Here is a 13135-nt window from a genome sequence, read left to right as displayed (position 1 = left end):
CAGGCTAGGGCCAGGAGTGGCACGCCAATTATATTTTCCAGAAAGCATTTTTGAAGACCACAAGGGGGCGTGGCACGCCAGGCTGGGCGTGGCACGCCAACTCCATTATAAACACCGGGCGTGCCACTTGAAGTCGAAGGCGTGGCACGCCAGTTCATTGTTCCAGAGAAAGGAGCTGAAGGTTCAATACTGGGTGTGCCACTTGGGCTCGAAGGCATGGCACGCCAACCTTATTCATATCTTGGGCATGCCACTTGGGTTCTAGGTGTGGCGCGCCAGTTCAATTAAACAGAGAGGAATAGAAGGTAAAGTACACTGGGCATGCCACTTGGGATTGAAGGCGTGGCATGCCAATCTTGCTCGAGTCTGGGGTGTGCCACTTGAGTTCCAAGCGTGGCACGCCAAGCATGAAGAATTCAAATACCAACACTGGGCGTGCCACTTGAGCTCAAAGGTATGGCACGCCAGCACAAGCTTACAACGAAGAAGAAGACTTGGCGTGCCACTTGAACAACAGGCATGGCATGCCAGTGTTGTTTTCCAGAGAAGAAGTATGAAGCCTCATCAAGGGCGTGGAATGCCACCTACCGGGCGTGGCACACCAGTGTTATTGGCCAGAGAGGAAGGATGAAGTGTCTACTATGGGGGTGGCACGCTAGACATGGGCGTGCCATGCTAGTTTAAGTTTCCAGAAAGATGAAGAAGATCCTTACTATAGGCATGGCACGCCAGACCTGGGCGTGCCACGCCAGTTCAAAAGTCCAGAGAGAAAGGAGGAAGAAAAGACCCTGGGCGTGCCACTTGAACTCGAAGGTGTGGCACGCCAGGGTGGTTGGATAAAGGAGGCGTGCTACTTGAAGCCAGGCGTAGCGCGCCAAGCCAAGATGAGGAGCTAGGCATGGTACGCCACTCAAACGCCAGTGACACGCCAGGCACATGCTTCATTTCCATTAGTTTTTCCTTTTCTTTTTAGTTGTAATTTTCTTTTCTCTTTTGTACTTTTTTATTCTAGTGATAGGAAGTAGTATATATACCCACTAGAAGAACTAAAAAGGGGTTTGGGTAGATTGATTAGTGAGTTTTGGGTTTTTAGTTTTGACTTCACTTCATCTCTTCCATCTCTTGTACTTTTCTTTAAGCTTATAGTAGCTGAACTCCCTCTCATTGGGAGATGGAGCTTTGTTGTACTTGATGGATTAATGATAGTGAATTTCTTCTTCTCTTCATCTTCTTTTTGATTTACTAGAAGGAATTTCATTCTTTATGCTAGTGTTTAATCATCTTGGGAAAGAGGTTGAATACAAAATGGGTTTCATGGGAACCTTGGAAAAGAAAACATGAAACCATGCTTGAAATTCCTTCTCACACTTGAGTAGATATGGGTTTTGGGATTGGATATGGTGACATTTAATTCACCCACTATTTGGATCTATGAGGATGTGTGGTATAATCAGGGACCAAGCTTATCTCTCTTCATGAGCAATGAGACCAAGGAATTAGCTGATTATCAAGATTTGAGAGATTGAATCACCAAGGGATTGGGGTTCAATTATTCATGATTGCCATGAGTTGCATGATTGAAGATGATATGATCTAGATTTAATTCAAAGAGAGCAACATCTTCTAATCTCAATGAATTTTCCCTATTCTTATCTTCCCCATTCTTTATAGCTTTCTTTAATTTCTGTCATTACCCATTCCCCGTTTACTATTTAGTCATTTATGTTCCAGTACTTTACATTCTTGTCATTTACTTTTCTGCACTTTATTTCTTTTCTTTACTTTTAAGTCATTTACATTTCTGTTAATTTAAAATTCTGCACTCAACAATCTCTATTGCTTAGCTTGACTAATTCACCCATTGATTAAAATTGCTCAATCTACCAATCTCTGTGAGATTTGACCCACTCCTAGTGGGTTATTACTTGACGATATTTGGTGCGCTTGCCAAAGAACGGATTCATTTTATATGGGAGTAAATCCCGGTCATCAAGTTTTATGGCGTCGTTGCCGGAGATTGGTTTGTAATTGACAATGACTAAATTGATGGGTAGTTAGATTAAGCAATTTTGTTCACCTTGCTAATTCCTTTAATTTCAGTTTCTTATTTCCTTCTTTTTCTTTAGCATTTGAGTTTTCAGCTAATTCACTGCACATATTTCCATTTTAGCATACTAACCCACTAACTGTTTGATCAATTGCACCAATCAATCTAACCATAAGTCTTAACAAGAGTGATTCCTTCACTTGCCTTTTGCTTATTTTTTGCTGAATGTATGACAGGTAGAAGAGGAGAAACTTTATCCTCTTTTGATAGTGGACCTGAGAGGACCTTCCTTAGACTAAGGAGGGAAGCAAGAGGCAAAGGAATAGTTGGAGAGGAAGTAGTGGTGGAAGATTTGGATGTTACTATGGAGGAGGAAATACATAATCATGTTGGGGAAGGTGCTGGTAATCATGTTGGGTAGGAGAGAAGAGTTTTAGGCTCTTATATCAACCCAAACCCAGGAAACTGTGGAAGTAGCATCCTAAAACCAACTATTCATGCTAATAATTTTGAGTTAAAGCCTGAAGTCATCACCCTTATTCAAAACAATTGCTCACTTGGAGGAAGTGCACAGGAAGATCCCAACCAATATTTAACCACATTCTTGAGGATCTATGATACAGTAAAGGCTAATGGTGTCCACCCGGATACCTATAAGCTGTTATTGTTTCCCTTTTCTCTCAAGGATAAGGCATCAAAGTTGTTAGAATCATTTCCTAAGGAGAGTTTGACAACTTGGGAAGAAATAGTGAACAAGTTCTTGGCAAGATTCTATCCCCCCAAAGAGTTAATAGATTGAGAGATGAGGTGCAAACCTTTAGACAACAAGATAGGGAAACTCTTTATGAGGCATGGGAGAGATACAAGGAGTTGACAAGAAAATGCCCTCCGGACATATTCAATGGATGGGTACAACTGCACATTTTCTATGAAGGGTTGTCATGAGAATCAAAGAAGGCTTTAGATCACTCTTCAAGAGGCTCACTCAACAAGAAGAAGACAATTGAAGAGGCCATAGACATAATCGAAACAGTGGCCAATAATGAGTACTTCTATGCCTCAGATAGAAACCCAAGAAGGGGAGTAATGGAGCTCAATTCCATGGATACTCTGTTGGCTCAAAACAAGGTGATCACAGCTCAACTAGCAGCTCTAACAAAGCAAATGGAGAAGAATCAAGTCTCAGTTATCCAAGCCCAAGCACCTATGCAAGAAGAAGATACCCCAGAAGTTGAATGTGAATGGGAGCAGGCCAACTATGTGAACAATCCCTCCAGACCACCATATGACCCCAATGCCAAAACATACAACCCAGGTTGGAAGAACCACTCAAATTTTGGGTGGAGAAACCAACAAAGCCACAACTAAGATCACAAATCATACCATAACAACCAATACAACAACCCCAACCATAACAACCACAGATCCTACCATAACTCACGAAATGCACCATACCACTCCACACAACAACCATACAACGACCATTCTCAAAATGTATCATCCTCAGCCCCACAACCATGTGATAGCAGCAACAAATTTGCAAGATTGGAGGCTGCTATGTCACAATTGGTAGAGAGTATTGCCACTGTTGCAGAGAGACAATTCCAAGCTGACAAAAAGATAGACTCAATCCAAGAGGAGACCAGATCCAACATAAGGAACCAAGGGGCAGCAATTTCAAAACTGAAAGTACAACTAGGGAGCTTGTCCAAACAGATACCAATGCCCATACACACATTTTCAAGTGATACTATGGCCAACCCAAGAGGGGAATGCAAAGTCATCACACTAAGAAGTGGAAAGGTGGTGGAAGAGGCTTCCTCAAACCACAAATTACAAGGAGAAGAAGCTATAATTGATCTAGGAACTAAGAAGGAAGAAGAGACACCTGAACCAACCCCGCCAAAACAAGTCTTGAAGTCATATGTACCAAAAGCACCCTACCCACAAAGGCTGAGGAAAGATGGAAAGGACAACCAATTTTCTAGATTCTTGGAGATATTTAAGAAGCTCCAAATTAACATACCTTTTGCTGAGGTATTAGAGCAAATGCCACTCTATGACAAGTTTCTAAAGAAGCTCATGACAAGGAAAAGAAACTGGGAAGAAAAGGAAACTATAGTGCTCTCGGAGGAATGTAGTGCCATCATACAAAAGAAGCTTCCCCAAAAGATGAAAGATCCTGGGAGCTTCCAAATCCCCTGCATCATAGGGAATATAAGCATTAAGAAGGCATTGTGTGATCTGGGAGCTAGCATTAACCTCATGTCCTTGGCCATGATGAAAAGAATGGGAATTGAAGAGGCCAAACCAACACGAATGGCCTTTCAACTAATTGACAGAACATTCAAATTTCCTCATGGGGTAGTGGAAGACTTGTTGTTGAAAGTGGGAGAATTCATATTCCCAGTAGATTTTGTTGTGCTTGATATGGAGGAAGAATCCAATGCATCAATTATACTAGGAAGACCATTCCTAGCTACTGCTGGGGCCATAATTAATGTACAAAAGGGAGACTTAGTCTTGAGATTGCATGAAGAGAAGATGGTATTCAATGTTTTCAAAGGAATGAGCTACCCAAAGGAATCCATTGGTGAATGCATGATGGTGGATACAATGGAGAAGATAGTTCAAGGAGTCTTGGAAGAAGAACAATGTGAAGAAGTAATGGAGCAAGATCAACAAGCATCATGTGGTGAGCTACCACAAGAAATCATAGAAGGCTCAATCATGCTAGACAAGGCAAGCAAGAAGGAAGTGGAAACACCAAAGTTAGAGTTGAAGACCCTGCCTCCAAGCTTGAAGTATGCCTACTTGGGTGACAATAACACATACCCAGTCATCATTAATTTAAGCTAGAGTAAGGAGCAAGAAGAAGAACTTATTAATGTGCTTAGACAACACAAGGATGCCATAGGATGGACACTTTCATATTTAAAGGGGATCAGCCCTTCTATGTGCATGCATAAAATCCTTCTTGAGGAAGGTGCCAATCCCTCAAGACAGCCACAAAGAAGATTAAATCTAACAATGAATGAAGTGGTTCAAAAAGAAGTGCTGAAGTTGTGGCAAGTAGGGGTGATCTACCCAATCTCAGAAGTCCTTGTGTGAGCCCAGTGCAAGTAGTCCTCAAGAAGGGAGGAATCATAGTTGTGCCAAATGAAAGAAATGAATTGATACCAACAAGAATAGTGACTGGATGGCGCATGTGGATCGACTATAGGAAGCTCAATGAAGCTACAAGGAAGGATCATTTTCCTCTGCCCTTCATAGATCAAATGTTGGAGAGACTTGCTGGACATGAATACTACTATTTCTTGGATGGATACTCAGGCTATGATCAGATTGTAGTGGACCCTAAAGACCAAGAGAAGACTTCCTTTACTTGTCCTTATGGTGTCTTTGCATATAGAAGAATGCCCTTTGGTTTGTGCAATGCACCTGCCACATTCCAAAGGTGCATGCTATCTATATTCTCAGACATGATTGAAAGGTTTTTTGAGGTTTTCATGGATGATTTTTCTGTGTTTGGTAATTTATTTTCTAAGTGCCTACCCCATTGGTGCACGAAATTACAATCACACTTTTGCAACTCCGCACAACTAACCAGCAAGTGCACTGGGTCGTCCAAGTAACACCTTACGTGAGTAAGGGTCGATCCCACGGAGATTATCGGCTTGAAGCAAGCTATGGTTATCTTGTAACTCTTAGTCAGGATATCAATAATTCTCAGATTTAATTGTAAAAAGTAAAAGAACATGAAATAAATACTTGTTATGCAGTAATGAAGAACAGGTTGAGGCCTTGGAGATGCTTTGTCTTCTGAACCTCTGCTTTCCTACTGCCTTCTTCTTCATACACGCAAGACTCCTTCCATGGCAAGCTTTATGTTGGGCATCACCGTTGTCAATGGCTACATCCCGTCCTCTCAGTGAAAATGTTCCAAATGCGCTGTCACCTCACGGCTAATCATCTGTCGGTTCTCGATCATGCTGGAATAGGATCCATTGATCCTTTTGCGTCTGTCACACGCCCAACAATCGCGAGTTTGAAGCTCATCACAGCCATCCCTTCCCACATCCTACTCAGAATACCACAGACAAGGTTTAGACGTTCCGGATCTCAGGAATGGCTACCAATAATTCTAGCTTATACCACGAAGACACTGATATGAATCATGAGGCTAAGAGATATGCATTCAATCTAAGGTAGAACGGAGGTGGTTGCCAGGCAATAGGGTTTAGAGACTCATGCCATAGAGAACACAACAAGAAATGTGTAAAGTGTCATCCGGTACAATATGAATCATGAAAGTAGTATTTATAGTAAACTAGCGACCTAGGGTTACAGAAAATGAGTAAGCTAGGGTGTTTATTGTAAAATTCCACTTCCGGGGCCCACTTGGTGTGTGCTTGGGCTGAGCATTGAAGCTTTCATGTGTAGAGATATTTCTTGGAGTTAAACGCCAGCTTTTATGCCAGTTTGGGCGTTTAACTCCAGCTTTTGTGCCAGTTCTGGAGTTAAACGCTAGAATTCTTGAGCTGACTTGGAATGCCTATTTGGGCTATCAAATCTCAGGCAAAGTATGGACTATTATATATTGCTGGAAAGCCCAGGATGTCTACTTTCCAACGCAATTAAGAGCGCGCCAATTGGACTTCCGTAGCTCCAGAAAATCCACTTCGAGTGCAGGGTGGTCAGAATCCAACATCATCTGCAGTCCTTTTTCAGCCTCTGAATTAGATTTTTGCTCAGGTCCCTCAATTTCAGCCAGAAAATACCTGAAATCACAGAAAAATACACAAACTCATAGTAAAGCCTAGAAAAGTGATTTTTATTTAAAAACTAATAAAAACATAATAAAAACTAACTAAAATATACTAAAAACAATGCCAAAAAGCGTATAAATTATTCGCTCATCAGCCATCTTGCTTTGATGCTAAAGAGATACCAAAAGACCAACCTAGTTTTGAACTGGGAAAAGTGTCACTTTATGGTAACCGAAGGGGTGGTTCTTGGTCACAAAATCTCTAAGAAAGGCATAGAGGTGGACAAGGCTAAGGTGGAAGTGATTGAGAAATTACCTCCACCTTGCAATGTCAAAGCAATTAGAAGTTTCTTGGGGCATGCTGGGTTTTATAGAAGGTTCATTAGAGATTTTTCAAAGATTGCTAAACCTTTAAGTAACTTGCTTGTCTCTAATGTACCTTTTATCTTTTATAGAGAATGCATGCAAGCCTTTAATGAGCTTAAAAGCAAACTTTCCTCTGCACCTATTATAGCACCACCAAGTTGGGATTTACCTTTTGAACTGATATATGATGCATCAGATTCTACTATTGGTGCTGTTCTAGGACAAAGGAGAGATAAGCTAGTACATGTCATCTATTATGCTAGCAAAGTTCTTAATGAGAATCAAAGGAACTACACCACCACAGAGAAAGAACTTCTTGCCACAGTTTTTGCATTTAATAAGTTTAGATCATATCTCATTGGTTCTAAAGTCATTGTGTTTACTGACCATATAGCTCTTAAGTATTTGCTAACCAAGCAGGAGTCCAAGCCTAGATTGATACCATCTTGTTACTCCAAGAGTTCAACATTGAGATTAAGGATAGAAGTGGAGCAGAGAACAAGGTGGCTAACCATCTATCAAGAATCCCAAATAAGGAAGGTGAAGCACACAACCTTGCAATGAATGAGAGTTTTCCGGATGAACAATTGATGATGATTCAAGAAGCCCCATGGTTTGCGGATATAGCCAATTTCAAAGCTATTGGAGAGCTACCATCCAACATCAATAAGAATATGAGAAGAAAGCTCATCAATAATGCTAAGCACTACATTTGGGATGAGCCTTATCTTTTCAAGAAGTGTGCTGATGGGATTTTAAGAAGATGCATTTCTCATGAGGAAGGACAAGAGGTCCTTTGGCATTGCCATGGATCCACATATGGAGGACATTTTAGTGGAGAGAGGATTGATAAACTATTATTTCATGGTTTATCTTGTGCTAATTTGAGTTGTTTTTATCAACTCTTTACTCACTTATTCATACTATTTGCATGATTTTACAATTCCTTCCTAATTATGTTCAATGATTGAAAACTTGCTTCCTAAGCCTTTAAATTGTGTATTTTTAATGTCCTTTTATACCATTCGATAACATGATCTGTGTGTTAAGTGTTTTCAGGCTTTATAGGGTAGGAATGGCTTAGAGGGTGGAAAGGAAGCATGCAAAAGTGGAAGGAATACAAGAAACTGAAGGAACTGCAAAGCTGTCCAGCCTGACCTCTTCGTACTTAACTGACCATAACTTGAGCTACAGAGGTTCAAATGAAGCAATTTCAGTTGCGTTTGAAAGCTAACATCTGGAGCTTCGAAATGATATATAATTCGCTATAGTAGCCATACAGATAAATGATGCGCATGCATCCATCACGTGCACGCGTCATTCTACAGAAAATCCAGCGTATCAGAATTCGCCCCCAGCGATTTCTAGGCTGTTTTTGACCCAGTTTTCGGCCCAGAAAACACAGATTAGAGGCTACAGAGTGGGGGAATACATTCATTCATTCAACATTCCATAATTCACAATTTTAGGTTTAGATGTAGTTTCTAGAGAGAGAGGCTCTCTCCTCTCTCTTAGGTTTTAGGATTTAGGATTTAGGATTTCTTCTTCTCAATTCCAGGTTCAACGTTCCTTTAAATTATTAATGCAAGAGTACTTTTTCATTTAATTTTATTGTTTATTTAATTTCTTCCAATTTTATTTCAATTATCATGTCTCTTTTCTATTCCTTTTTCATAACAACGAAGATGGTATTCATGTTGATAGAGTAGACTCCCAACTTGACTTGGGAGTTGATTAACAGGAGACCCTTGAGTTAGAATACTCAAGAATTAATTGGTAATTGGAAGTTGTTGGCTAGCTCTCTAGTTACTAATGCTAATCTTTTCCAAGGGAGAGGATTAGGACTTGTGAATAGAAGTTGGCTCCCTACTTAACTTCAACTAAGTAGAAACAACAACCTATTACTATTAATCTTGGGAAATCCAACAAGGATAGAACTTCTAATTAATCTTCTCCCAGTCAAGGCTTTTTATTTTAATTATATAAAATCTCTTATTAATTTTCATTCCTTTAATTTATAATTATTTATTTTTCTATTCTCCAACTCTAAAAATTTCTCTGAAAATCCCATAACCAATAATGACACACCTCCCTGCAATTCCTTGAGAGACGACCCAATGTTTAAATACTTCGGTTTATTTTTTATTGTGTTTGCTTAAGTGACAAACAAGTTTTTGTACGAAAAGATTATTGTTAGTTTAGAAACTATACTTGTAACGAGTGAATTCTTTACTACACAAAAATCCGATCATCAAAATGTTGCCGTTGTCGGGGAATTGCAAATGTGTGCCTTATTATTGGTTATTGTAAATATTTGCTTTTTTATTTCTTTGTTAGTGTTTCTAGTTTTAGGAGTTTTTCTTCATTTATTTCTATTAGTTTTTATTTCTTTTGCTACTATGAATTCTCACCCCTTTGGCTTTAAGTTTGGTTCCAATGTTGTTGTAAGGAATGGAAGCTATAATGAGAACATGCATCAAGGTTGGAAGAATCAAAGATGGAAGGAGCCACAAGGATTTGATCAACCCTCTTGGCAGCAACCTCCTCCACTACGTTATAACCAACAATCATTCTGTGATGCATACCAGGACAATAGTTATGGTGGACCCTTTCGTGACAACCCACCTTCACCAAATTACTATGGTCAAGAGCCATTCCAGGGAGCGTACCAAGATGATGAATACGATGGACCCCCTTATAGTTACCAACAAGCCCTGCCATATGCTTATGAACCGCCTCCCCAACATACCTTTGAACCACCATACTCACAAGCACTTTACCACCAAACACCCCCATATGACCCTGACCCACATCCACCACACCAACCACCACATGAACCACACCCAGAACCACCACCTCAATATTCACCATCTCCATATCCTTATCAAGAAGAACCACCTCCGTATTATGAGCCCTTTCTCCTAACAAATGAACCCTCCTATCCACTCTAACCTCCATTGGATAACAACACACTTATCTCTAATCTCATTGGTCTCACCTCTAAAATCTAAAATCTTATATCCCGCAGAGACCAACCCTCCACCTCCAATATTCAACCCTCAAACTCTAGTGCGCTTCCTTTTTAATCACATAATGATCTTCCTATCCCATCACCATCCTCCATGGAAGAGCACCCACATCCATCAATCCAAAAGCAAGATGATCCCAGCTATGCTATTGATAAGGAACAAGAGAAAAGGGATCATCTTCGTGAATTCATACTTCATAAGAATCTAGAGGAGGCCCTACAGGTGGAGGTAGTGGAGACCCTTGAAGTCGAAGGAGTGGTTGAAGAATTAGTGAAGGAAGACATCAAGGAGGAGTCTGATTCTGTCTTAGAGCAAGAGGAGGCCCAAAAAGTGGAGGTAGGAAAGACCCTTGCAGATGAAGGAGTAGTTGAAGGGAGTTGTCATGGACAGAAAATCATCAAGGAGGAGTACGATTTTATACTAAAACAACTGGACAAAGCAGCAATTATTGAAGAGGAAGAAGAGGTTGCAGACTTAGGAGATGCTAAACCTCCATGGGAAAGTCCAGTCATAGAGCCTCCTTCCAAGATGTTTGATGTTGATGTTGAGGAGGGTGTACAACCTCCAAGGCATATCATGGTTGAGGCCTTTGAAGAGGTTGATCAAGAGATAGAGATTAAAGAAAAAGAAGCACAACCCCCTATGCCCTTGGTAAGCCATGAAGAAGAGTTTGAATTGGAAGAAAGCTACCAAGAGGAAGAGGTTGAAACTAAAGAAGCTCACAAAGAGGTGGAATTTGCCAAGGGAGAGCACAAGGGAATGGAGCTTGAAATCACCTTCCCAAAGCTATTGGAAACCTCTCCCCCAAAGCCATTACCATCCAATACAACATTCAAGTGGGTAAAATTCTTATCCTTGACCTTTACTTTCCCACGTGAATATGGTTTACTTGAGACAGATGGTCAGCTTAGAGCTCTTTGTGGCTTTAAGAGTAAGAGGGAGACGGTTAGTAGTTGGCAACCCAATCCTAGGTTCGTTGTGGTTGGGAGCTCAAAGTCTAAATGCAAGGGTTGATGTAGAGTTCGAATGAATGGGTCTAGAAAGCTCTTTGGATGCCTTAGTGAGAATTCGGATTGCTTACCAACTGGATGGAATCATCATGTTCCACTTGAAGACGGGTGCAGAGACAAGATTTGGGATCCAGACATACATGAGGATCGACTTTGGGAGCTCAAAGCTTGTGAAGAACTCCATCAAAGCTTGGGGAATGTATCTGGAATTGATAGAGAATGTTGGAAGTCCAAGCATTGGTGGAAGTTTCGAGATGAGTTCAAGCACAAGCCACCATGTCACGGAGCTCACCAAATGTCCAACTTAAGGACAATAACTAAAAGTGCTAGGTGGAAGACAACCCACCATGGTATAATCATTCCTTTTTATTCTTAATCTTATTTTATTTTATTTTTACTAGTGTTCATTCATAATTTCTGCATACTCACCTGCATTCTGTATTTTGCATTCTGCATACACATAAAAAAAGGGCAAACCATGCATGCGCACAGGCCACGCGTGGGCGTCGATAGCAATTTCGCATCCCATCCAACGAACAGAAAGCTGTGATGGAATCGTACGGCTGGTGTGCTCTGCACACAATTCGACCCACGCATACGCGTCTATGACGCCTGTGCGTCATCTGCCACAAGAGAAATCCATGCGTACGCGTCAAGCACGCACACGCGTGGATAGGGAAATTGGCGTAAATAGCATGTTGGACAGAAAGTTGTGCTGCCCCACGCTGGAACTGTGCTAGAGGCACAAGGTCATCCACGCGTACGCGTCCCTAACGCGTGCGCGTCCTTTTGCTTCCAAGACCACCCACGCGTACGCGTGGACGATGCGTACGCATCACATGGCGAATACAGTTCTCATGCGCACGCGTGCCTTGCGCGCGCGTTGCCTCCAGACTTTTCATACCCTTCTCCTTTCTTCCTTCATTCTTCTTATTGCATTTAATTACTTTTCTTTCTTCAAAAATTTTTTCTCATTCATGCTTAGTTATTTATGGTTTCTTTTTCATTCTTTTCTTTTTCTTCATGCATTTTTATGTTGGTGTTGGAGCTTTATTTGGGTCTTATATTATTATACTTGAGCTTGTGGATATCATCAAGAGTGATTTGACAATTATTATTAATTTTTGGATTGCATGCATGTTGGAATGCTTACTTTCCCTAACATATTTTACATGCATACCAAGTGTTGTGAAAAGCCCATATGGCATTGTGAAATCTTCATTATTCTCTCCTTCTACTCTAATGCCTGTTTTTCACAAAATTCTTCCAATATTTTATTAATTAAATATAATTGTCAATACAAACGTTCTTGTTAGTTTGTTACGAGTGATAATACATTTTGGCTTTTAATGCTTGATCTCCGCTACTCACGCCTTTGCCTGCATGCCAATAAACATCTTGCATTTAATATAATTGTCAACGACATTCTTCTTTACCTTGGCATGATTATCACTCGTACTGCCCTCTTCCTTACCGTATCGCTTTGAATTCATGCCCCTTTTCTCTTCTCCCTTTTCAGGATGGCCACCAGGAAGGGTACAGAGAAAGCCTTTAACAAGCCACCGATGAGGAAAGGAACAAAAAGTACAAGCACCTTCAACAAATCAGCTGCTCCTTCAGATACTTCAGAGGTTGCACCGGCTAGACCGGCAGGCAAAGCGAATGGAGTGTCGTAACAAGCGCCGACTTACATACCTCAAGGAGCTGATTGTTGGCAACTACCCACCTAAGAAAGATCCAAAAACTCCAGACTCCACTTCACCTACCAGCACTGGGAGCCATGACAATCCCGACTGTAGAGACGCTGTTACCAGCCCCTGGTGCAAGGAATTGTGATCACACTTTTTACAACTCCGGTATAACTAACTAGCAAGTGCACTGGGTCGTCCAAGTAATACCTTACGCGAGTAAGGAT

At 40.9% G+C, this 13135-nt stretch overlaps 1 protein-coding gene and 1 non-coding gene across 2 annotated transcripts; one reads left to right on the top strand and one right to left on the bottom strand.

Annotated features, from left to right (window-relative positions):
• Positions 1–2839: 2839 nt before the first annotated feature.
• Positions 2840–2945, bottom strand: LOC148571080 (small nucleolar RNA R71). Its single transcript, XR_015907862.1, has one exon. It is a non-coding gene; the product is annotated as a small nucleolar RNA R71 (small nucleolar RNA).
• Positions 2946–5253: 2308 nt separating this feature from the next.
• LOC148571079 (uncharacterized) lies at positions 5254–12896 on the top strand. The gene is made up of 3 exons (XM_088507204.1): positions 5254–5578; positions 7378–7684; positions 12740–12896. Exons 1-3 carry the CDS (start codon positions 5254–5256, stop codon positions 12894–12896), a joined length of 789 nt encoding a protein of 262 aa, XP_088363330.1.
• The last annotated feature ends 239 nt before the right edge of the window (positions 12897–13135 follow it).

The sequence above is a fragment of the Arachis ipaensis genome, chromosome B3, assembly GCF_059453495.1.
Source record: "Arachis ipaensis isolate K30076 ecotype BB chromosome B3, ASM5945349v1, whole genome shotgun sequence".
NCBI classification, from domain to species: domain Eukaryota; kingdom Viridiplantae; phylum Streptophyta; class Magnoliopsida; order Fabales; family Fabaceae; genus Arachis; species Arachis ipaensis.
Note: the sequence above shows the minus strand (reverse complement) of the source record. Positions and strands in the feature narration are given on the sequence as shown.